Source organism: Saccoglossus kowalevskii, chromosome 7 (genome assembly GCF_978046115.1).
Source record: "Saccoglossus kowalevskii chromosome 7, keSacKowa6.1, whole genome shotgun sequence".
In the NCBI taxonomy this organism is placed as follows: Eukaryota; Metazoa; Hemichordata; class Enteropneusta; family Harrimaniidae; genus Saccoglossus; species Saccoglossus kowalevskii.
In genome coordinates, this window is record NC_140647.1 from 4,988,878 (window position 1) to 5,014,546 (window position 25,669).

General features: G+C 34.8%; 2 protein-coding genes across 2 annotated transcripts; one reads left to right on the forward strand and one right to left on the reverse strand.

Annotated features, from left to right (window-relative positions):
- Positions 1-478: 478 nt before the first annotated feature.
- LOC102801871 (general transcription factor 3C polypeptide 4-like) lies at positions 479-16,751 on the forward strand. The gene is made up of 17 exons (XM_085501597.1): positions 479-601; positions 1,204-1,345; positions 5,381-5,498; positions 6,411-6,486; positions 7,270-7,592; positions 7,987-8,096; positions 8,873-9,018; positions 9,288-9,423; positions 9,668-9,751; positions 9,855-9,966; positions 11,337-11,434; positions 11,836-12,083; positions 13,675-13,783; positions 14,928-15,080; positions 15,555-15,608; positions 16,230-16,322; positions 16,597-16,751. Exons 1-17 carry the CDS (start codon positions 479-481, stop codon positions 16,659-16,661), a joined length of 2,190 nt encoding a protein of 729 aa, XP_085357723.1. The 3' UTR covers positions 16,662-16,751.
- A 394-nt stretch (positions 16,752-17,145) lies between these two features.
- On the reverse strand, positions 17,146-21,423 carry LOC144355827 (uncharacterized). The gene is made up of 5 exons (XM_078010846.2): positions 21,195-21,423; positions 20,492-20,741; positions 18,743-18,883; positions 18,421-18,595; positions 17,146-17,542 (listed from the first exon to the last, which is right to left on the reverse strand). Exons 1-5 carry the CDS (start codon positions 21,200-21,202, stop codon positions 17,361-17,363), a joined length of 756 nt encoding a protein of 251 aa, XP_077866972.2. The 5' UTR covers positions 21,203-21,423; the 3' UTR covers positions 17,146-17,360.
- Positions 21,424-25,669: the final 4,246 nt, after the last annotated feature.

Consider the following 25,669-nt stretch of genomic DNA (forward strand, 5'->3'; position numbering starts at 1 on the left):
AAAAGAACAAGAAAAGTAGAATGGACTTATTAAACATATTATCCCAGATCCGGTATAAAAAAAGCTCCAAAATAGTTTTTAACTTGAGAAGCTTGAAAACATTACAACGTGCCACCGAATGCACCTAGTTTCGACAAAACTACGACAGCCAACTAACTTTTAGCATTACAAAAGGCGCGGCGAGTTGGGCTGGGTGAGGTCAAGGGTTATATTTATCATGCGTCACTTCCTGGACCTACATCATTTTCCATGGTGAAACTATTTGAGGTTCTAAATAAGGAAACTAGAATAAATGAAGTATTATAATTACTATTATTATTATTAATGCATACAAGTTTATAAGATTAAATATAAATCGAAATATACAGTTTGTTGCTATATTGTGAATGTATTCATACATCGTAAGGCGCTCGCCCAAATGGACTTACCTACCCATTCAGATAATGGTACAGTCTTTTCAATAACCGGGACATTTAAGATGGCGGCGCCCATTGTAACGTGCATGGTTCCGTTATCTCATAATATTTGTGGATCGGAGGTGTTTTCGTGGTCACTGGATCATAAAACCGCCATTGCTACCGATCACTGTGTATACATTATGGTATGTTGCATAATTATAGTTAATCGAAAAAAATATTGCATGCAAAGTGTGATTGTCTGTTGTTGAGTTTGGTCGATATCGTAAGGAAGAGTAGTCATAGTATATATAGAGGGCGCACGCAGTATATGATGTTTTTAATGCTCATAGGAGAAACAAAATAATGAACCATCATTATTAAACTAATTTAACAAGTGACTGATTTCAGTTTGAGACAACAAATGTATTTTGAATTTATGCCAATCAAGCAATTACTCTTGACGAAAATGTGTTTCGTACACCAAGTAGCAATATCGTCTGCTACCTGTGTAGCTGCAGTTCTCTAGCTCACGATTCCCGGTCTTCGGGTCATTAGAGAAGAACTGAGCTACTTAATTGCAGCTACTACCTGTGTTGCAACATGGAATTACTAACCTTGTAGGTCCACGATTGCAAGCAGTGTTGCCTCCAAATCTGATAACGATCGACTGGCGTCCGGTAAGCCTATTGAGATTCTTTACGTGTACGAAAAATATTCACGGCATGCACGCTATACATCTTATTTTAATCAGATTGAATGTATGCCTGGCATTGGTACGCAAATCATATTTTGTTTGTCGTTATAGGATATTCAGTGTTCATCTAGTGATAGCAGCAAGTCATTTACTTTGCCGAAGTCAGTCATACCAGCTTCAGAGAAGTCACTGGAGTTTGATGTTCAGATCAGTGAAGAAACGGTTCTAGAAAATATACAGCTAAAACCATCGGGTCAGTCATTACCATAGACTGGCAAAGTCGGTCATATTTCTTGTTTTACAAAAAGAAATAATTAATTGTTCTTTTAGTCCTTTTAGCGTGATCGTGAAAACTAACCTGAACGCTAAAGAAATCCCGACTGGATGCATCTATAAGCATTTGACTGCTATTAATTATTCATGATGTTATTGATTATTCATGGGATTGGCTAGTATGAAAGGTTGCTTCGATTTGATCGCAGAGATGGATACTTTAACTTTCTAAGTGCAAAGGTGATACTTTCATCCATGTTTACTGAAAACAAGTCGATTTAAATGCCAATGTATATAAGAGGTCTTTCAAAATCGCTGGGACCTCAGAAGTGAAAGGTCACGTACATTAACGAAGATAAGATATGACGTATCAGCCGCACTCTGATTCGTTGTCAATGCTAGTCAACAACTGTTAATTAGCATATTCACCGGAGTGATTCCGCTCCGGTTTTCACTCCCACCCAGTCACGCTAGTTTTCGTGATCACGTTAAAAAGGCTAAATTGAGAATTAATTATATTTTTGCTTGTAAAACAAAAAAGAAGTTTCACTTTGCCAGTCTATCATTACCATAGTGGTTCTATTTAATTCTATTTAGTTGAAGTGGTAAAAAATAACAAACTGTAAAACACACATATATCCACTAATCAATAATAACCTCCTCCTCAACATATGTGGGGACACGATAAATCACAGAAGCTGGTAAATGAACATGCATTAATCGGGACTACCAATGACTAAGATGACTTTCTATCATCGTCATACCCCATCTGCATTCCAATATGCAAATCAAGGCATAGGCACAGCTGTTGTATGATCCCAATGACAATGTACAGTGTTGTCGTTAATCTATATTATTCCTAGTATCTTTGGTTGCTCTGAGTGTCAATGTTGTGAGATTAGCTAGTCCTGATTACTTTTGACATTTTTATCGGTTGTATTTTCATTATGCCATGTTTAGCTTAAACTCAGATACCAAGCTTTGAGTTGCAGTGGTTTTAAGTTTCACACTCGTCATGTACACTTTACTTATTAGTATCATAACTTGCATTACAATATGTGTATTTAGCGTAACAAGTTTGGTTTGTTCCAGAAATATTAAGCTGACAGTGACCAGGGAAGAACATTAATATCACAGTTATCCTAGCCTAAAAAACATTTTCAAGTTTTCCTACAAATAATAAAATTAAGATCTGTTTTCAGAAAACATTCACAATCAATTAATTCACATAAATAACGGTTTTCTTATAGCAAATAATTTCATTTGTTTGAAAGAATCGATAGTAAGATTGGAATTGGTAATTGTTCAATAATAAGTGCATTGATTCTTCTTTTAAGTCCCTGTTCATATGTAGTCGGAAAACAAGGACTTATAATTTCACCTGTGTGTGTGCATCTGTGCACCCATCTGCACCTGTATCTCAGACATGTCTGGGCCAATTTAAATCATTCAAATTTCACACACATGATCAAATTCAAGATGGTCGACTTGTGGCCATTTTAGTGCAAATCATCAAAATCAAGCACTGCTGCAATTCCAGACTCAGATCTCAGTCATGTCATTCACACTAAGTACTGTAAAATCTGTATTAGAAACCGCAGCTTCTATTAAAATGGTACAATGCAACAGAGGGAATGTGTCTTCTATTGGAGCGTGTACACATATGAGAAATCATGAATTTTTGGTACTCAATTGTTCAAAAAGAATGGGTGTGTCTTATATTAGGGATACAGATTTTACAGTATGTTCATTAAACATGATGGATCCTTGAAGTAATTTTTTTTTCCAGATCGGATTAAAAATGGCAGACTGGCTGCCATTTTGTTTTAACAAATGCAGTTCCCGGGCCATATATTTCTGATATCCCTTAATCGATTGTCTTCAAACATTACACATCATATCATACATAAGCACATGCATGTTTCACGATCAATTCAAGTTGGTCGAATGGCAGCCATTTTAGTTTTAAAAAATTTATTAAAATTTCTGCAGTTCTTGAATTAGCACTGGGTCATGTACAGGCATATTTCAATCACATACATTGAACTTGATGAGACATTGATACATATCATTTTTTCCTCAGATCAGATTAAAAATGGCTGACTGATGGCCATTTGTTTTAATAAATGTTGTTCCATAGCCACATTTCTGACATGCCTTGACCGATCTCATTCAACACAAATACTCAAAATGCACAAATATACTGGCTGGTGTCATTTCATATTAGAAAGACATGAATGTCTTGTATTGGCCCTCATACAACCAGCAAGAACAGTAACTCCACTGTAACAATGCAATCTACCATCATATACATGTACAGTACTAAACCGCACCAATAGACCATTGCTTTCTTTTCTAGCTGTGGGTCTATAGCTCTTCTTGTGTCAGTCTTTAGTCTTTGTGATGGTATTTTAGTCATTTCTGATACAAAAAGGCTAAGCTTGATGCAATACATGATGATATGTAATGACTTGATATTACGACAAAAACAAATAACAATCATAATTTCTCCAACATACTTTAATTCCCATTCAAATATTTTTACCAAATGCAGTCATATAGACATGCACTTCAAGTTGTTTTCCAATGATTTTGAGCTATGTTTTTGACTCCCGTGTGCGAAGCACAAAAGGGAGTCTTTGCAGCTACCCTGTCTGTATGTCTATATGTATGTATGTCTGTATGTATGTCACTTTTTTTGTTCCACCGTTATCTCAAGAACCACTAATCAAATTTTGATGGATTTTGATGTAAATTGGCACGTGGATGCTCTGAACTAATGTTTTGGGTAAAAATCTGTTTATATTAATTACCTAATTTGCATAATGATTAATCAATTTTCGGCGTTTCCACTGATATCTCAAGTACTTATCATAACATTTCAATAAAACTTGGTACTTAGATGTCATATGACACTTCACAGACCTGATCGTTTTTAGGGTAATATCAGTACATATTAATTACCTAATTTGCATAATTAATTAATTTTCAGCTTTTGATATTTTAAGTAGTAATGATCACATTTAAATGAAACCTGGTACATAGTTACTTTTGAGGACTGTGCAGAGACCTAATTAGTTTTTGGGTATATTACCGGTAATCACCTTATTAGCATAATTAATTAATTTTCAGCTTTTCACTTAATATCTCAAGTACTAATCATCACATTTCAATGAGACTTGCGACACAGATCTTATGGAACTATGCAGAGACCTGATTAATTTTGGGGTAAATAATTGTGCATATAAATTACCTAATTTGCATAATTAGTTAATTTTTTGCTGTTTCATGGCTGTTGCACTGATGTCTAAAGAACCACTCATTTGATTTTAATAACACTTTTAAAGAGTACTCATCATCACATTTCAATGAACCTAGGATTATACACCATATTAGTTTTTGGTAAATATTTATGCTCCTTAATCACCTAATTAACATAATTAATTAATACTGGTATCTCAAGTACTGATCATCACATTTGAATACAATTTGGTGCATAAATGCTTTAGGACAATAGACAGCCTGATTAATATTGGGTTAAAATCTGTTCATATTAATTCTCTGATTAGCATAATAATGAATATTTTTTTTGTTCTAATCACTTTTCAATGAAACTTGGTACATAGATATTATATTACGCAGATCTTATTACTTTCACATTGTGCAGACCTTATTAGTTTTACAGTTAAATCTGTTCATATTAGTTACCTTATTTGCATAAGCTTTTCCTTCAATATCTCAAGTTCAAGTAACTTTGAATTAATTTTTAATGTGTCTCCAATTCTCTCAGCACACAGGAGTTCTTTTTATGCTTTCTTTGATTTCTTGCTATGTTTTATGTTGAGCACATAAAGATATTGTTGAAAAAAATTGACAGGGACAGAGACTGTGTCATTCTCAATAACTTTTTATACATATACTTTTAGTTTTATTAACTAATTGGGTATAATGTTATTGAACCCAATGCTGTCACCAAGGATGTGATTTTAACACTCAACCCTGTCTGTATTTACAGAGTCCTTAGCTACGATGACACTGGACCCAACATTGTCACCAAGGATAGGATTGCCTGAAGTTTACTTGGGGTACAAAATGGTAAAATGGTCTCCTTTACACTGTGACCAGCAGGGAAGGTAATTTTATTCTTCATTTCATAGATTTCATAGATGTCATTTCTCTGTAGCATCTGTCATCAAGCCACTTTTGTATGAATAGAATGAATTTCAGGGGATTATGAAGATTCGTCTCGTTGTCATGACAATTTACTAATTTTTACAAATGTGCAGCAGAATGAATTTTTCAAATACGACTGAATTATTGTTTTGGTCATATTCAAATAAAATTAGATAATTGGAGTTTCTTCCAAATTCATTTCCACTTAATTTTGCATTTACCATATTTGCTGTATTAGAAGTGCATCTGTAATAGTAGAGCATGTCATTGAAATGTAGCTCAATGTACGTATATGTATGTGCTACTTATAGTGTAAATATGGTAAACAGTTTACTGATGTAAATACTATGCAATTTATTCTTCATCTGCACATTTGGATACTAACCCTCTTGATCCCAGGGTGAGTTGATTTGTCTATCATCCATATATACTGGGATACTTTATATACCATAATGAGTTTACTTGAAGTCTGTGGCATAGCATAGAGTCGCCCAACTGTGGTTTACTTGATTTGCCATCCAGATGTAATCAGATGGCTGGAATGATTTGTAAACTCAATATGGGAATACCTCCATAGATCCCTGCAGCTACAGACTAATTTGTAAGAGAGATTTTGGGAGATTCTTGTAAAAATCCTGAGCGAGTTGTACTGTGTTGTTGTTAAACATGTTTTGGAACTTATTTGAAATTTAATATGGCATCCTTTTGATGTTTTTCTTTGATTACAGCAGTTGACAGTTGATAGACAATTTTATGCCAGTCTCTCCAGCTGGCTGTAGAGAATATGTGAATGTCAATGCAAAATAGAAATTTTGTTTAAATTGATACAAAGATAATACAAATATAATTCTTCAGTTACTTTGTATTTTCAGGAGTCTATTGTGTTGCTTAACGATGGATCACAGGTTGACTATATACAAACACATGGCAGTCAAGAAATGGGAAAAGGCAAGCATATATCATATATATTGTATGCAGACTAATATACTTTTGCCATACTGTATTTGCTCTGTTAGTAGCATACGCACTTACATATATGACAGAGGTGTATTCATGGTCAAAATAGTCGTATTTTAATGATCCAGTTTTACAAGAAATGCAACTGCATTTACTGAAAATGTATGTCTAATAGAGCAAATATGGTATTTTTGTTATGAAATGCATATTTCTAACTTTATGTCTAGCCATGTATGCGTAGACATGCTGTGACTGATTTTGTTCAAAATTGGTACAAAGGTGATGAATATTATTTATAATCATATCTTTGGCTATTTGATCTACCGGGTATTCATATTTGATTGGCAGGCAATTTACTCCCAATATCCCATAATTTCAACAAAACCCTGTTTTTCTTGCTATGAAGCCAAGACACACATAATGAGTTTTTTGTTTATTTGTTTATTTGTTTATTTTATTATCAGTGCTATCAATTTTTATAATTTTGAGAGCATTTGTGAGGCTGGAATTTAGCGTAATTCAATGACACTGTGTCATAAGGATTTCAATGAATGAAATCACTGCTAAAACGTTTTATAGGTATGACAAATTTTTTTTCGTTATAGCACATATAGTGTGGAAGATAAAGAACATGAAAATGCATTCTAAAGGGAACAGTATATGGTGAATAATGATTCAAGCTGTAATAATAATAATAATAACAATAATTGTCAATAATTTTACAAAACTTAGCCTTTTTTACAGGTTTTTCATGTTTTTTCTCATTTTCACTAGATTATTGATGTATCAGAATTACTGTACTCGACAGTAAAAGAGAACAAATTTAAATTTCCACATCACCTCACTCCTGATGTACACAAACCATTTATTGGAAAATGCGAAATATATGAAAGATACAAGAAAAGACATTACATGCTGGCAGTGATCGCTATGGAATGGTCTGATCTCTATCATTCGCATTCGCATAAAGACACCACCTTGACACCTGCCAAGAAGATGAAGATTGAGAAGGTTGCAGAAAAATTTACTTTACTAGCAACGCTAAACAGAAGCAGCCATGTTGTTATTTGGAAACTGATGACCCCAATAATCTCAGAGTATGTTGTATTTGTGTTACTCCTAAAAAACTGAGGGCGCTGTTCCCACAAATGAGAGCATAAATACATGTATTACTTATCTGTCATCAATTCATTGTACTTAAGAAACAAAGTTTTTGCAAATGTCACTTGGTTTTTTTCATCAGGGAGTTGCCCAAAGTTCTGAAAGAATGAATATTTCAGGAAGCATAAATTTACTAGTTTTAAGCCGTAATTTGATGCTTGATACATAGCTGTGATATCTATACACAGGCTTCACTGAACACAAAATGGTTATTCTAGGCAGGGAACCATGAAACTTGGCCTTAATTTGCCTTGATGTATATTCATTCTAATGTAATCCTGACTTTCAAATTAGCTGATCCTGCTGATTGTAATTAACTTCTCTTCTCAGAAATTCTTTAACCATACACGGAGTAATAGACACGAGTTTTGAAGCACCAGTCTCCCTGTCATGGTGTCATTTGTCTGGTTTAACATCAGATAGTTTATCAAATCAATATGGTGAGCTTTTTTCTTATTGCTTCTTCAGACTCAATTTGTGAAAAATAAATTTTCATATAATTTGCAAAACCAGGAAAATTATTCTTAAAGCGTGGCTCCACAATCCCAGGGATTGCACCAATTGTATTGCCGATATATTCATGTTTGTGTGTGATATGAAAATAACGCTCCACAGGCGTTAAAATTGTCAAAAATAGTGATTTTGCAGATCACTCCAAAGTGATGTTTCATGATTGAGTGCATTTGCATACTGAAAACTGGCGGCCATCTTTCCTTTTATACACCCAGAGCCACAGTTTAAGATGGCAAGTTTTGTCTGCACGAATGATGTAAAATTATCTAATCATGACAATTATATTGACAAATATAAATTGACAATGCATACTGAAAGACCTGATCAAAACAGTCATGCTCCATTTGCTCAATTAGAAATGTATTTCATTAGAAGCACATGTAAAGCGACTGTTGCATGTATTGTATACTGGATTATTAATATATGACTGATTTGGTCTAAGACAACTCTTTCATTTATGTAAACTGATATGCTACTAATGAAGCAAATATAGTACTATGAATTCACAAATAATTTCATCTTCAGCTGATTTATGTACAGCACCAAGTACCTTTGTATTCATGAAGAGGACTGGAGGCTCTCATTTTGAATCTTGATTCAACATTTAGGAAATAAAAATGTTTCATGTTAAACTAAACTTGTACTGAAGTGTGTTCATGTGTACTACATACAGTGTAATACAAGACTTTGATTTGTCATCTAGGAATATTTGCAGTAGGTGACATTTCTGGACAAATTGTGGTGTGGAAAATGGATGTACATTGTAGACAGTCTGACAGCCTTGATTCATTGACTGTGTGGGAAGACAAAGATCTTTTGAGTCCCAGTAAAATGACATGGAAGTATATGGTAAGTCAGTTCAGAGAAGACCAGCTACTACATGTCTGAACATGCCACAACCTGGTGGTTTACCTTACCGAGATATACTGCATGACTTTGAATATGAGCTAATACACTGTGCCTAAAATATCCATATTATATTTTCCATGGTTGAACTAAACAGTTAATGCTATTCACATGTATGAATTAACAACACAATCTGATGTATGATGTCATGGAATGTTATATTACATTGTTTATGACAATGGATATTAAAGCTGTAGATTATTGTCTTACAGGCAAATAAAGATATTTATATTCTAGCTGCAGCAAAGGGAGCTTACTTAATGATATTCATGATAAAGATAAAAGACAATAAATTGATTCTTGTTAGCAAATATCAGCCCATTACAGTACATCCTGTATCAATTACGGGTAAGTTAAGTGGTCAATACCTTCCAAATACAGTGCATCCTGTATCAATTACAGGTAATTTAAGTGGTCAATACCATTCAAGGGCAGCGCATCATCAATTAAGAGTAAGTTAAGTGGTCAAATCCAGACAAGTACAGTGAATCATTATCAATTACAGGTAAGTTGAGTGGTCAACATCAGTTTTATTTTTAAAAAATTTTTAGTTCTCAGAATGTTGATGAATATTCATCATATTGTTTCATAGGTCTTTCATTTCAAGATAACATCATCATGACATTAAGTATGGAAGGCACAATTAAAAAGACAATTATAAAAGTTGAACAGAATGGTGAGTACCGATACTAGTGAAATCAGTAAACTGTTGAATTGTTTACACTAAAAATGATTGTGATTTGTTTTTATATCAATCCTTTTTTTAAATTTTTTTTCAGCAATTTCATCTGAGACACAGCCTGTATTGCTAAATGCTAATGAAAAAGAAATCAGGAAATACCATTATGTTGTGTTGTCTCCAAATTGTGTATATGCTGCATTTGTCACCAGGTAGGGTATCACCAAAAAATGGCTGTCACCCATCAGGATAGGTCACTTTAATGACCCCTAAAAGTCACATATCCTGGTACTTTTTTTTGGTATGACAGAACTACAAATATTTTAATGTGTCTCTGTGTCCTAACAAATATTCCAGTCTAGGACATAGTGCTGAAATATCAATAAAATATATTTATTTTTTATTTTCATGTCAATAAAAGTACCAGGATGTATGACCTTTAGAGGTCTTTAAAGTACCAGGATTTATGACCTTTAGAGGTCATGAAAGTACCAGGATGAATGACCTTTAGAGGAAATGAAAGTGATGTATTGGACAAATATGCATGTCTTGTTGAGAAATTGCCAGTCAGCACAAAATTGTTCAATTGATGAATTCTCATTTTATAGAGGAAATCATTGAATATACCGGTATATATATATATATATATATATATATATATATATATATATATATATATATATATATATATATATATATATATTTCCATTTCCTAGTTGAATGATAAAGTTGCACAGAGGCTAAAATTAATACTGCCATGGTTTGTGGAAATGAAGAATTCTGACATGCAATATGCTGCAGTGCTAAAGAGAAAGTGATGTACCAACTAATGTTTTATTAGTCCCTGTTCGGACGAAGTCCCAAAACGGGGACTCATAATTCAGTCTCCGTCCATCCGTAAGTCCGGACTCGTATCTCAGAATTCTTTGGAATGATTCTGTTCATTCTTTGCATGTGTCTAGTACTTTATGTGGGACATATGCACATGCAGTGGTTTAGCGATTTGATTCAAAATGGCCGACTGGCAGCCATCTTGTTTTTTGAAAATGACGTATTTTGGACATGCTTTGTCGGTTTTCATTCAAATTTGGTACATAGATCATACATGTTAGGATACATGTCCTCCGACCGTCCGTGAGTCCCTGAGTCTGTCCGTTCGTCCATCCGTTCGTCTGTCCGTTCGTCCATCCGTTCGTCTGTTCGTGTGTCAGTCTGTCCAGAATCATATTTCAGAATTCTTTGGATCGATTTCATTCATTATTTGCATGTGCATAGTACCTTATGTGGGACATATGCACATGCAGTGGTTTAGTGATTCGATTCAAAATGGCTGACTGGCAGCCATCTTGTTTTTTGAAAATGTTGTATTTTGGACATGCTTTGTCAGTTTTCAGTCAAACTTGGTACATAGATTATACATGTTAGGATACTTGTCCATGACAATTTGTTTCAAAATCTGATCAAGGATGGCCGATTGACAGCCATCTGACTTTTTGGCCTTTCCACAATTTATGTACCATTTTCATTCGTATTTGGCACATACAACCCCTTCCAAAAATCAATTATTTATTATTTCTTGCAGTTTACTAAATAACATAACAAAAAAAACTAAAGTGGAAGTTCAAATAATGGAGGTGTGCAATGAATCAGAACTATTAAAGTATTTGCTGGCTATTAAAGGTAAATGTTATCAACATGCATCCTCTTCTGAATAATTGTCTCATTCTTTTTTTTTTATTTTCTGCTGATTATAACTATTTGTGAAAGACATTGCTTGCTGGCAGCATAAATCAGACTGGTCAAGATTCATTCACTAGCTGATACAACTTTGGATGAAACTCAGTTGAAGTTTGTTGGTACCGGATTGGCCAGGATAGCCTATTACTTTGAAATAAGGAATATTGTTTTGGTGTTTTGACATAAAATCAGATGCGACATTGAGCCTTTGTCTGGCACTATAATAATGTATAAGTTATAGCAATTTGTCAGTCAAAAGTGATAAAATTGGATCAAGTTCTTTCTTGACTTTTCCATATTTCTTGTAACTGCTGAATTTTTATTTGTTTGAATCATAATTGCAGGATCTTTATCAAATTACGTTGATACGATTGAGTACATAAGACAACACATCGTCTCTGATAACTTATCACAACCATTGCAGCAATTCATGAAATCTACCGAAACAACGCCAGCATTAATCAAATTGGGATTATTTATACAGAGAATTCAGCTAAATCAGGTGAAACAAACGCTGAGTGGAAAGACCGTGACTGAGGGAGAAGAAATTAGTGATGACATCAAAGAATTGAAATCTCAAGAAAATCAGCTGGTAAAAATGTTTTAAAATTATTCTGTTAAACATATTGAGTGTATTAAGTATGGTGAGAATATGAAAAAAAGCTGACTTGTATTCAAATGACTAAATAAAACAACATGGCATTATTGGATAGTACATATAGGATAGAGTAACATATGCAATAGTTTAAAAGCTTTTTTCAGAATTTGATGAAGTTTTAGACATTTTGTTTTCCAATATTCATGAAAAAAAAGATAAAGTTCAAGTGGCTTAAAGTTGCCATGGTTGACTACATGTTGCTAGGGTTGACTACAAGTTGCCACAATTGACTACAAGTTGCCATGGTTGACTACAAGTTGCCACGGTTTACTACAAGTTGCCACGGTTTACTACAAGTTGTCAGGGTTGGCTACAAGTTGCCAGGGTTGACTACAAGTTGCCAGGGTACAAGTTGCCACGGTTGACTACAAGTTGCCACGGTTGACTACAAGTTGCCAGGGTTGGCTACAAGTTGCCAGGGTTGACTACAAGATGCCACGGTTGACTACATGTTGCCAGGGTTGACTACAAGTTGCCAGGGTTGGCTACAAGTTGCCATGGTTGACTACAAGTTGCCACGGTTGACTACATGTTGCCAGGGTTGACTACAAGTTGCCATGGTTGACTACAAGTTGCCAGGGTTGACTACAAGTTGCCAGGGTTGACTACAAGTTGCCAAGGTTGACTACAAGTTGTCAGGGTTGGCTACAAGTTGCCAGGGTTGACTACAAGTTGCCATGGTTGACTACAAGTTGCCACAATTGACTACAAGTTGCCATGGTTGACTACAAGTTGCCACGGTTTACTACAAGTTGCCACGGTTTACTACAAGTTGTCAGGGTTGGCTACAAGTTGCCAGGGTTGACTACAAGTTGCCAGGGTACAAGTTGCCACGGTTGACTACAAGTTGCCACGGTTGACTACAAGTTGCCAGGGTTGGCTACAAGTTGCCAGGGTTGACTACAAGATGCCATGGTTGACTACAAGTTGCCACGGTTGACTACATGTTGCCAGGGTTGACTACAAGTTGCCAGGGTTGGCTACAAGTTGCCATGGTTGACTACAAGTTGCCACGGTTGACTACATGTTGCCAGGGTTGACTACAAGTTGCCACGGTTGACTACAAGTTGCCAGGGTTGACTACAAGTTGCCAGGGTTGACTACAAGTTGCCAAGGTTGACTACAAGTTGCCAGGGTTGACTACAAGTTGCCAGGGTTGACTACAAGTTGCCAGGGTTGACTACAAGTTGCCAGGTTTGACTACAAGTTGCCAGGGTTGACTACAAGTTGCCAGGGTTGACTACAAGTTGCCATGGTTGACTACAAGTTGCCAGGGTTGACTACAAGTTGCTACGGTTGGTTTCAAGTTGCCACGGTTGGTTTCAAGTTGCCATGTTTGTTGCCATGGTTAATTACAAGTAACCCTTGTTGACTTCAAATTGCTGTGATTTGTCATCAGTTGCCATAGTTGACAGTTTAGTCTCTTATTGTGCACATTTGGTGTGAGAATTGATGTATTGACGTAAAGATGGCATTGCATTCTGGAAATAATTCAATACTTTTGAAGATCACATGTTGTTTTCAGATGCAAGATATATCATCCAACGAATTGAGCATAATGAAAACTTACATCATTCGCGTACTGAAATCATGGAAAGATAAGAGAGATGTCAGACAGAAATTAACACAACAAGGTAATTCACAAGACTATGATATAATTTTGTCAATGTGATTTTTGACTCCCATGTGCGAAGCACATAATGGGAGTCTTTGCAGTTAGTGTGTCTGTGTGTGTGTATAATTACCTAATTTGCATAATTAATTAATTTTCAGCATTTGATATATGTAGTGAGCATTACATTTCAATGAAACTTGGTACTTACATACTCAAGGACTATGCAGAGATTGATTGTTTCCGATAAATATTTGTGCATATTAATCACATAATTTGCATAATTAATTAATTTTCAGCTTTTCCACAGCTATCTCAAGTACTAATCATCGCATTTCAATGAAACTTGGTACATAGATCCTTTAGGACTATGCAGAGACCTGATTAGTTTTAGGGTAAATAATTGTGCATATTAATTACCTAATTTGCATAATTAATTTTCAGCTTTTCTACTGATATCCAAAGTACTAATCATCACATTTCAATGAATCTAGAATTATGCAGACCCAATTAGTTTCCGGTAAATATTTGTGCATATTAATCACCTAATTTGCATAATTAACCAACTTTCACTCTGATATCTCAGGTACTAAACATCACATACCAATGAATGTACATGGATCACATACCAATGAATGTACATGGATGCTGTAGGACAATAGACAGACCTGGATAATTGTGGGTTAAAATTTGTACATATTAATTACCTAATTTGCATAATTAACCAATTTTAAGCTTTCACTCTGATATCTAAAGTACTAATTATTCCATTTCAATGAAACTTAGTACAAAGATGCTCTAGGACAATGTACAAACCTAATTAGTTTGGGGTAAAAATCTGTTCATATTAATTCCCTAATAAGCATAATAATTCATAATTTTTTGGTTCTAATCACATTTCAATTAAACTTGGAAACATTGATTTTCTGTTACATTGCGCAGACCTCATTAGTTTTACACTCAAATCTGTTCATATTAATTTTCTGATTTGCATAATTAGTTTTCAGCTAAGTAATTTCGAATTATATTTAATGCGTCTCCAATACTCTCAGCACATGGGAGTTCTTTCTAAGCTTTCTTTGATTCTTCTTGTGAGTATCCCATATTCGCAGAGTGAGGACACTGTTATTGTGGTTTCCCTTACATTTATTGTTTTGTTCTCACAGAAAGAAAATGTGTTCTGATAATGGCTGACTGGTTAAATCTCACCTTCAAAGCAGATGAAGAATGTAATAATTTAACATCTTGTGTTTATGGTTGCCTTGGAGACAAAGCTGAAGGCTTTTCTTCTAGAGAAGTATGTCCACTGTGTCAGAAAGATATCCTTTGAATGTTACATACCATCCAGTGGGAGGTTTTAACTTTGCTGAACATTGAGAGCTTTGTTGTTTATGGAGAGCAATGTTTTTAGTGTTTAGTCCAAAAGCAGCATATATGTATGATAGTTGACAGCTGTGAAGCACATATCATATAACCATATTTAAATATCATTCAGTGACGTTTAGCGTCAAAATATCACGGCCAATATGGTATGATGAACATTGAGATACTTACAGTAAAACATCATTTTATGCACATTAATTAGTACGCTGAGAATAACAAATGGTATGAACAAGTGATACCAGATGATGGATTCTTAATATCATTGAAATTAGTTCTGCATGGTCTAGCCTATGGATGATGATCTCACAAACTTCCAGTTTATGTAGTGAGATTTGTTAATATCTTTTTTGGATACATTGCATTTAGATATAATTCCTTTTGCTGTGTCATGATTTCCTTAAGATTCTTACTATATACAAACAAGACATTACAGACAGCACACTGCATTGATGGCCATATATGGAGTAAGTGCATAGTACAATGCAGTCACATGGCTTGTGTAAATATCAATTTGAGTTGTTTATTTCACTACTTTTTCTACAAGCTACCAAGGATCATAAAATGAACACATCTCACAATATTTGTTGCCATCCCCGTTCTCTATGTGATCATTTTTCCAAATAAGTTTGTCATGATTAATAATAGAACAGGCACAATCATAGAAAGTTGTTAAAAGCATTTAAAAGATCAAATGTGGACGTGTGTTGACTATAACACTATCAGCCAGACTGCGTTAATTCGCTGTGGCTTCTTCGGGATGTGGTAGGTTGGAATCCTAAAAAAGTTTATTGCCTAAATGAAGGCTTGCTATGTTATTTTTACACCAGAGCAGTTATAAATATGTCTGTTGCTATTTTAGTTTTTATTTATTTATTTTTTTGTTTTAAACAAACATGTTAATTAACCACATTATGTAATGCTCAGTGACATTTTTGTTGTGAAATATGCTATATCACGTGTAAGGTCGTCTGGGCAGTACTCAAATTTAAACTGCTGAATCAGCTTTTCTGATGCAAAGTGAACACACTACTACTGTTACATATACATGTATACCCTCTTAATGTTTTTAAATTTGTTTATTTCAGGTGTTTGTTGTTTAACGCTATCAGTGTGTTCAGATTTACCATACAGGAAATGTTGTCAATGCAATGCAAAGGCCAACAATTTACAAACTAAAGGTAGAGTAAACCTCTTCAAAATGCTTCATAGTTTGCTTCATTCACAGCATGTTTAAACTATTTCAAAATTGATATTTCATTGTGAGGTCTATATATCAATAGAATAGCTTGTCATCAATACTCATTTCAGATTAGATCGACTCTTCCTCCTTTATGACGTCAATAATTGATCTTGCTCCCAATAATTTGGTGTACCTGGTTTTGAAAAAGAAAAATTTCTAAAACTAACAATACAAAGCAAAGCAAAGTTCATCCAAATTTTTGTTTTTTTCAGTGGGATCATTTTTTGATGAACTTATGTTACAGACCTGTACCTATTGTGATGGTATGCTCTTATAGTGATGTTCGGCATCGACAGGGGAATCGTCATACAGCTCATTCTAACTATATTTTGTATATTATTTGAGAAATAAAATAATTTAAATCCTGGCTTTTTTTTTCTTTTTAAATTGTACAAGGTACATTTGGATTCTGCAAACAGTCTTACAAATGACTGGTTATATAATAAGACCCCCATCTTCCATATAAATCCACAAAGCAATCAACTCAGTATTGCAACAACCAGATATCTTAAAACTGGTTTATTTTAAGCTTTTTAAAAATGACAGTTCTTGGTATAAGCTCTAGTAATTATATTTGTTTTCGATATGGTCTTTGGCCATAAAATCAGAAGACTGTAATAGGTACAAGCTACAATATGACATCTCAAGTATTTACAATAAATACTAGAATAATCAGTTTAAACAATAGTGTTTTTTTCGGTTACAACATAGCAATATGACGAGTTTGTTCAGTAATATCAATTTCTCAAAAACATTATTTTACACAATTTAGATGCTAACTATTGGATATTAGCAGATAAAATAATGTAATTACAAAGAAATACTGAAGTTGTTTTTCTTGTGAACAGATTTATTCAGATGATGTATGCACTGTTGAGTAAAATTATATTCACTTGGACATGTAAAATGACATTTAATTAAAACTCATTAAATATGATCAAAATAGTGTAATTGAAGTACTAGGTGATGTCCCAATCTAGCTGAAACTTGTACTGTTTGGCATAATACTTGTACAATTGTTGAGAGCTGTACTGATTAAACATACAGGGTGTTCAAGTAAATAGAAATGTATGGCAAAACTGATAACCGTCATGATAGTAACAACGTTCGCTTGTCCAGATGGAATATTGGTTGCATCATCCTCGTCATCATCCAATTCTGGTGGGGAAGATAAAATATTAGTGTAAGTTTAAGCAATTTTAATAATTATATATGGCCACTTCATTAGATTGTGTTGTCCAATCAGAGAGGTACACTCCAATTGGTTGACAAACGAAGTCAGATCAGAGAGGTACACTCTAATTGGTTGACAAACGAAGTCAGATCAGAGAGGTACACTCCAATTGCTTGACAAACCAAGTCAGATGAGAGAGGTACTCTCCAACTGGTTGACAAATCAAGTCAGATCAGAGATGTACACTCCAATTGGTTGACAAACCAAGTCAGATCAGAGATGTACACTCCAATTGGTTGACAAACCAAGTCAGATCAGAGAGGTACACTCCAATTGGTTGACAAACCAAGTCAGATTAGAGAGGTACAACACAAAGTTTCTGGGATATGCGCAGTGAAAACAAATCAGATTCAAACACAGATTTCAAAATTAGATTTGTGGATTTTGATTTAAAACCTCAGATTTTTTGCAAAAGAATTGTATGAAATATAAAAATGTACAAATATTTAATTATAGAAGCATTTTACATGTTAAAATATGCCAATGAGCGTAGTTTCCTCCCAATGGTTAAAATCAAAAGTTATAAACAACATTGCTAGCAATGCAAGGGAGATTGATCGGGAGATTGATCGGGAGATATCGATTTTCCTGATCAGTTAATTTTAGTACTCGCTGTAATCAAATTGGAACAGTAACTTTGAAATGAAGAGAGAGAGAGTATCAAACCCTCATCTAAAAGTAAAGATAAACTAGTCTACGTAATCCGAGCAATCAAAAACAATATAGTGGCCAATTATTTCAATATTGTCCCCCCCCCAAAAAAAAATAATTGTTCATTTCTAATATAACATATTGTTTGTACCGTCATCATCATCTTTATCTTCAATCAGAAGATGAGTAAGTTTGTCATCGTCCTCTCCATCATCCCAAGAATGGCATCCTTGTTCTGAAGTCAATTGATTCATAGAACCAACCGCACTAGCAGGGATCCCGCCTACAGAGGGCGTACACTTTAAAGCTGCCTGTTCCTTGTCTCGCTAAGGAATTATGTAAATGAAAATTAAATTATAATGTAACTAAGGGCTATTTATGTGTTAATTAAGATTAAATCTATTTACCTGTTTTTTTTATTTAAATTTATTTACTTAGAACCGGAAGTTTTGAATTTAGTTCACTTGATTTACCTCAACTTCTTGGCGAGTTCTTTCAAACCGCTTTGTGTTTAGATTCATTAATCCAGTAATCGCTGTATTGCCGACCATCACAACACCTTGGATTATCATCATCACCGTGGTAACAATAGAATGTCCAAATAAGAAAGAAATCTGAAGAAGAAATACTGTGGATGCATTTATTTTTCATTGGGTTTTAATTTCACCGTTCAGTAAAATCCACATGAACATACAAAATAACAATAGAACTTGAATGTAGAAATCATTGTTTCCTGGCCAATACATTTATTTAAACCTAGTCTGACCTCGTGAATACTATAACAAAATATAATAATTCGATTCATGTGAAAATGTCGGTAGCTATGATAATATTTCGGCAGTCTGTCGGCAGTTTTGATCGTAGGACGTTTCGACCTAGTTTTTTTCAAAGGCGAACGTTTCGGCCGCACGTGTTTTTTTTCGCACGAATATAAGTTTCCGCCACGGAGGTTTCGTACTTTGCAAACATGACGTACTTATATTCATTTATTTATTTATATCTCGTACGTTATTATCAAATAAATATATATAAAAAAACATTCTTGTAACGTATAAGTTATTAGCAAATAAACTTTTAATTTTAACGTAGTTAAACATGAAGAGATCACGCCTTTGGCAAGTACCCATGTTAGTACCCAGCTGCCTCCGAATTACAGTAATTGGTGGAATTTCTACTATTAAACTTACGGTAGCAACAGGGGGAAATATAAATATCGCACGAATTATTAACAAATCACAATATATTTTTCTTGCCACATTATTAAGTCTAAAAAGATTGAAGTTCGTGTTTTGTGTGATCACCGTGACTGAAGAAGTACAACAGTACAAGTTTTTCAACACACCGCAGCGCGCGCGTTAAAAAGATGCACTTTTAAATCTTTCTGTTACATCGCCAATTATATACAACAATTCAAGAACTGACGCTCGTCAATATTGGAAAAAGCCGCGGTCAAAACTTCTATAAAGCCGACAACGGTTAACCATTCTCTCTCTTTTTAAAATGTACATTCGGGTTTTACCGAAAGTTTTTTCGAATGTGCGAAGTTGAACATTTAAATGTATTCGTTCGTACATCCCAGATTTAAATACAGCTTATTTCGTGCAGTTCTCAATAGCCAGAGTTTCGATGTGCTTATTTGTTCATGCGCAGTCCCATAGAGGGAATGTTGTTCATGTATCAAGAGTACGTTGCACAGTTATCAATCACTCCCCTCAGTGCGTGAGTCCGATTAAACGACGTTATAACTTATGATTGAATATCGAGTATATTATATTTTCGTTTACTGTTGATAACACTGTTTTAGTTTTGATTATAAGTATGATATACAAATATTTCCTCATTACTATGTCTAAAAACGCTATTGTATAAGCCTACCGTATACGGGGAATTAGCTCAAATGGTAGAGCGCTCGCTTAGCATGTGAGAGGTACCGGGATCGATGCCCGGATTCTCCATTAGTTTTGGCACTTGTAGATTGGAAGTAAATGTGTTTAGATGTGCAGAATGTATTTCTTACTCTTAATTATATATTTTGGTTATTTTTTCATGACATTTTTCAAACACTATCGCGTCTTTTAATATTACGCATAGAACACCACCTGCGCACGTGTATAGTCTCCAGAGCAAACGAGGAGGCGTTTGAAGACTATCACCAAGTAAAAAATAGTAATTACTGTATACAAATTCTATTTCACAGAAATTCACAGGTGACCATGACTTACAGCTGGTAAAACCACTGGTTGTAGCAAGCTAAATATGTTGACCAAAGCGCCCGCAGCGTCCCCGACTTTCGAGTATCCACCTCCGAACGGGAGTATGGAATATAGCTGTGGTTCGTCGTCATCATCGTCGTCATCGAACTGGATGGTGCCGTTGTACTGTTTTTGTAACTGGATGTGTCGTTTTCGTCTAGGGTTTTTCTTTATGTATTCTTGGAAATGGCGGACCATTTCGTTGTGTTTGTTCAGTGTACTGCAATGGTAACCATGGTTATAATGGTGTTAGTTAAATGCGAGCGTTACAACCGTGTCCTATGGGTTGCCCCAACACACAGTCTCTCAGAACATGATTACGCATGTGAACAAGTCGACGATATTACTGTTAGACTTAATTGAATAATGATTTCATTCGTGGTTTTATTCCTAATTTTAGAAACCAATATTATTTTTATATCAACCTGTATATTAGCAATATATATGGATACACAATCGAATCTTCTCGTCGGAGAAGTTGCGGAATAAATTGTCCTTGTTTAGGTTAGTTTAGAATGCCGCATTTTTTTTTATCGTACTTCATTTTAGCATGACTACGAAATTTAGCTTTGAAAAGAAGCCAATACTCTAGCAGTACAAATACCTCAGTGTTTTGAATGAAACAACGACGACTTTACGAATTAAAGGAAAGCCTTGTCAACTTCAAACTTACCCTGTCATTATTAACCTACACAACTTTTTAAGACCTTTGCCTCGTTTTCGTCGTTTGAATTTCGGTGGTCTGAATGGCTGGATGGCGTTTGGTTCACCCCTGTCTGAAGCCTTTGGGAGTTCAGGCTGTGTTTCTCCCCTGTCTGGAGGGCCGGGATTGGGCTCTTTTTGTAAGCAAGTTACATCGGCGTTACTATCGCTGTCATTTGACTAAAAGAATGTTTTACGTTAGAATCATGTACATGTCAAATATTGAATTTCGGGAATACTTATTAAATTTTGTTTTTGTTCAAGTAACCATTAACGGACGCTATACTCAATATCCAGCATTTTAAAGGTTATGTCCTCTCTTTAACACACACCAGATCGAAGATGAACAACAATTTTGTGATATCTTGCCCTGTCTATCTCCAACATAAAAACAGTATGGCCAATTTCAAAAACACACACACAATTTGTTTTTTCTTGTTTGTGTTTTCGTTTTACATTGTGCCTATTATCAAGAAAATACAGGGATTTTGCTTCTTGTACATCATTATATATGTATCCTGAGAATTTGTAATAAGTAAACATATGATCCATAGTTACACTAATTTAATTACACTAATGTCATCACTGTAGAATGGTTATATGGCATTCACAGATGGGCTCTAAATCAAATAAGTACTTCAGCCGACCGTGGTATAAGAGAAACAAAACCAAAAGTGCTACAGAAACGATGTCCATGTGGAACCAACCTTTGTGCCGACCTCAGTAACCAATTTCTGTGTCAATTCTATCTTAGACTGGAATTCCCCTTTCATCTGATTGAGATCTTCTTTCCATTCTTTACATATATCTCCTTTATGTGAGTCAATCTTATCTTCCAGGGCGTGGAGCTTCGCTTTCAAGTCTGATTTAAGTTCGGTAATTGCTGTTACGATCGTGAGCAATGATATCGTCTCAACGTAGTTAGCAGCACCCGCATTCTCGTGCGATATTTCCTCAGAGTCTGACATGACTCTGCAATTTGAACACAATTATATTATTTTTCTTGCTAAAACATTAGTTATCCTGACAGTCTATTCGAGTGATATGGATATTGAAAATTTCCACCATGCACGTTCAAAGCCAAATCATTATCGGCGAATCAGGGGTGTCAGTGTTTTCTGCAAATCCGACATTTAAACGGTAGATACACACTGTCAGTTTAGGTCTTTCGGACAGTCGTAGGAGAATACCTCTCTATTTTGTTCTCGAATTTTTCCCAAGTTAATACACTGACTGAATGACCCAGAAGTAACGAACACTGCCAGTTTAGGTCTTTCGGACAGTCGTAGGAGAATACCTCTCTATTTTGTTCTCGAATTTTTCCCAAGTTAATACACTGACTGAATGACCCAGAAGTAACGAACACTGCCAGTTTGCCAAGATCGGGGAATCCATACAGAGTTGAATGATTAGTTCGGTGAACTGCGTGTACTATGGTCAATAACCCACACAATGTAAATAATTCACATTACATGTATTACTACTTGCAAACTGATTTTACGTGTTTTTTTCCTGTTTGAAAAACCCAACAAGATGACTTTATACGTCTGCAGTGTAGTAATATAAGTATGGTCAACGTGCAAAAATAATCAGACGGGTAGGTCGTATAAGGTCACGTCAGGTATGGGCCGGGAGGGGGGACCTAAACAGTTACGTATCTCACAAGACGACGTATCATAGAGTGGCTGCATATTTGTCGCTAGATTAGCTGATAGGAAAACTCGTGGACAATCATTAATGTCAGAAGGCATATTGAAGTGTGCATCAGGTTCAAACGGCTCGGACGCAACCCATCATGTCACGAAAGATTTGTTATGGTATTCATATCATCGGATACTAGTAACTCTGGTGAAACGCGATACTGGTCCATAATCTCTTCACGACTTACCTTATCACGGACAACGGGTAAGTTGTCCCGATGTCTCTGCTCTGAAGAAAATTAACGTCAAACACGCACAATGCTGGATGGTACTGGCAATAGTTGACGCGATGACCTCGTATCACCGAGTCGTGGAATTATTAACCAGGATGGGTAACTGACGTTTGTGTCGATTTATGGGATCATTTCTTGTACAAGCTTTTACGGTTTAACCATGGCCACATTACTGTAAAGTACTTTATTTTTCACTTGTAATTTATTTTCCATATTTTCGGGGAAAGTAAAGTCCAATGAGGACACCGGTTTTTCCTATATTTGACATTTAACTCAAAACAAATCTGAGAGAATAAACTTCATATAAGACAGCAAAAAATGGCTTTTCAGCGAAAATGAAAATGAATCCCCGCTAATGTAAAAAAAATAAAACAGACACCGACTAACAATGTCATAACGTATTATCAAAGTATGTGTGAAAGGACTAATTTCATAATCAAAATACTAGTAGTATAGTCTAATGTTATTATGTTTTCAATTTCATTGATCTTTATGGTGTCAATAAAGCACTATTCTATATTATGAATATACAAAATTTGATCCATTATTTGACCCTTGGGTAGTATCTATTTACCAATATGGCATTAATTAAAGAAGCTTTGTGCAATTGGTCACGTGGTTCGGTTACCGTCATGAATTGAAATAGTTCCATTTTAGTGATGTCACGGTGACATGGCACTCCCCATTCTCTTTCGCGGAGACTATGGGTCTTTTATCACTAAGCTAGGTAGTCGCTAGGGAATGCCCCACAGTGAGAAACTATTTTTTATCGGGGTCCACGAGAACTTTCGTAACGTTAAGCTGATATGCACCACCGTGTTCTCTATGTCCCAACTTTTTGAAAACGTATATATTGCCATAGTTGCATGTTTGGTGACTAGAGGTTAATAAACATAAACATAAACAAATAATGTATTTGACATGCGTTATACCGGTACACGCCGCACAAGACTAAATGTTTATTTTACAATCGTTTTCACTAAACATTGGACAATCAGATTGTGGTAAATGTTGATACATCAGAGCAAGTACCTAATGAAATTGCCACTGATTTTATCACTACTAATCAAAACATCATAACTGTAGCATAAACATTTTTGATACAATATAAAAGTGAAATATGAACAAATCTGAGAGAGGTCTACCCAAGGTACATATACACCAAGTATCAAAGCATTCAGGTTTGTAGTTTTCAAGAAGAAGTCGAAAAAGTAAAACATTGACACGGACGACGACGGACAATCACTCATATGATAAGCTCCGCTCGACAAAGCCGACAGCGGAGCTAAAAATGATATATATATAAATATATAGGTATAATGTTTTATATACAGGAGACCAATGGATGATTAACATGAGAGTCAGCAATGAAATAATTAAAATCATTTTACAATCTGCTGGTAATTTTAATTCATTCAAGTTTTTTTTTTTTTAAATTCACATATGCATCAAATTCAAAATGGCTGACTGGACTTTATTATTTGTCATATGTATACATGTACTGCTATATGACAATGGATGTGGTATATGGCATTGGTTTATGGTTTAGCAGGCCTTCTGGTGTTTTTTGGGAATATTTAAAACATTTTTACCAAAAATAATATCTACTTCTTCATAACTGCCTGCTTGTTGTTTTGATACTGAACAGGTACCTTGGGCGGACATCTGTATGATTTGCTAATTTTATGATTAATTCTCTCTTTATTAGCTCCGCTGTCGACTTTGTCGAGCGGAGCTTATTATATGAGTGATTGTTCATCGTCGTCCGTGTCAATGTTTTACTTTTTCGACTTCTTTTTGAAAACTACAAGCCTGATATCTTAAATTCTCTAATTTTGGTGAATATTTTTGTCATTTTTGGTAAAAAGTGATATTTTTGACTTCTTGTTAAAAACCAAAAGTCCAATTGCTTTGATATTACATATATAGGTACTACATGTGGACCTTTCTCAGATTTGTTCATTTCATGATGATATCTTTAATTCTCTAATTTTCATGTATATTTTTGTAATGTTTGGTAAAAAGTGATATTTTTGACTTCTTGTTAAAAACCGCAAATCCAATTGCTTTGATATTTTACATATACAGATACTACATGTGGACCTCTCTCAGATTTGTTCATTTTGTAATGATATCTTTAATTCTCTAATTTTGGTGAACATTTTTGTCATTTTTGGTAAAAAGTGATATTTTTGACTTCTTGTTAAAAACCAAAAGTCCAATTGCTTTGATATTACATATATAGGTACTACATGTGGACCTTTCTCAGATTTGTTCATTTCATGATGATATCTTTAATTCTCTAATTTTGATGAATATTTTTGTAATTTTTGGTAAAAAGTGATATTTTCGACTTCTTGTTGAAAACCGCAAGTCCAATTGCTTTGATATATTATACATATAGGTACTACATGTGGACCTCTCTCAGATTTGTTCATTTTCTAATGATATCTTCTGTTCTTTAATTGCCATGTGCATTGCTAACAGCGGAGCTATCTCAGCCAACAGGCAGC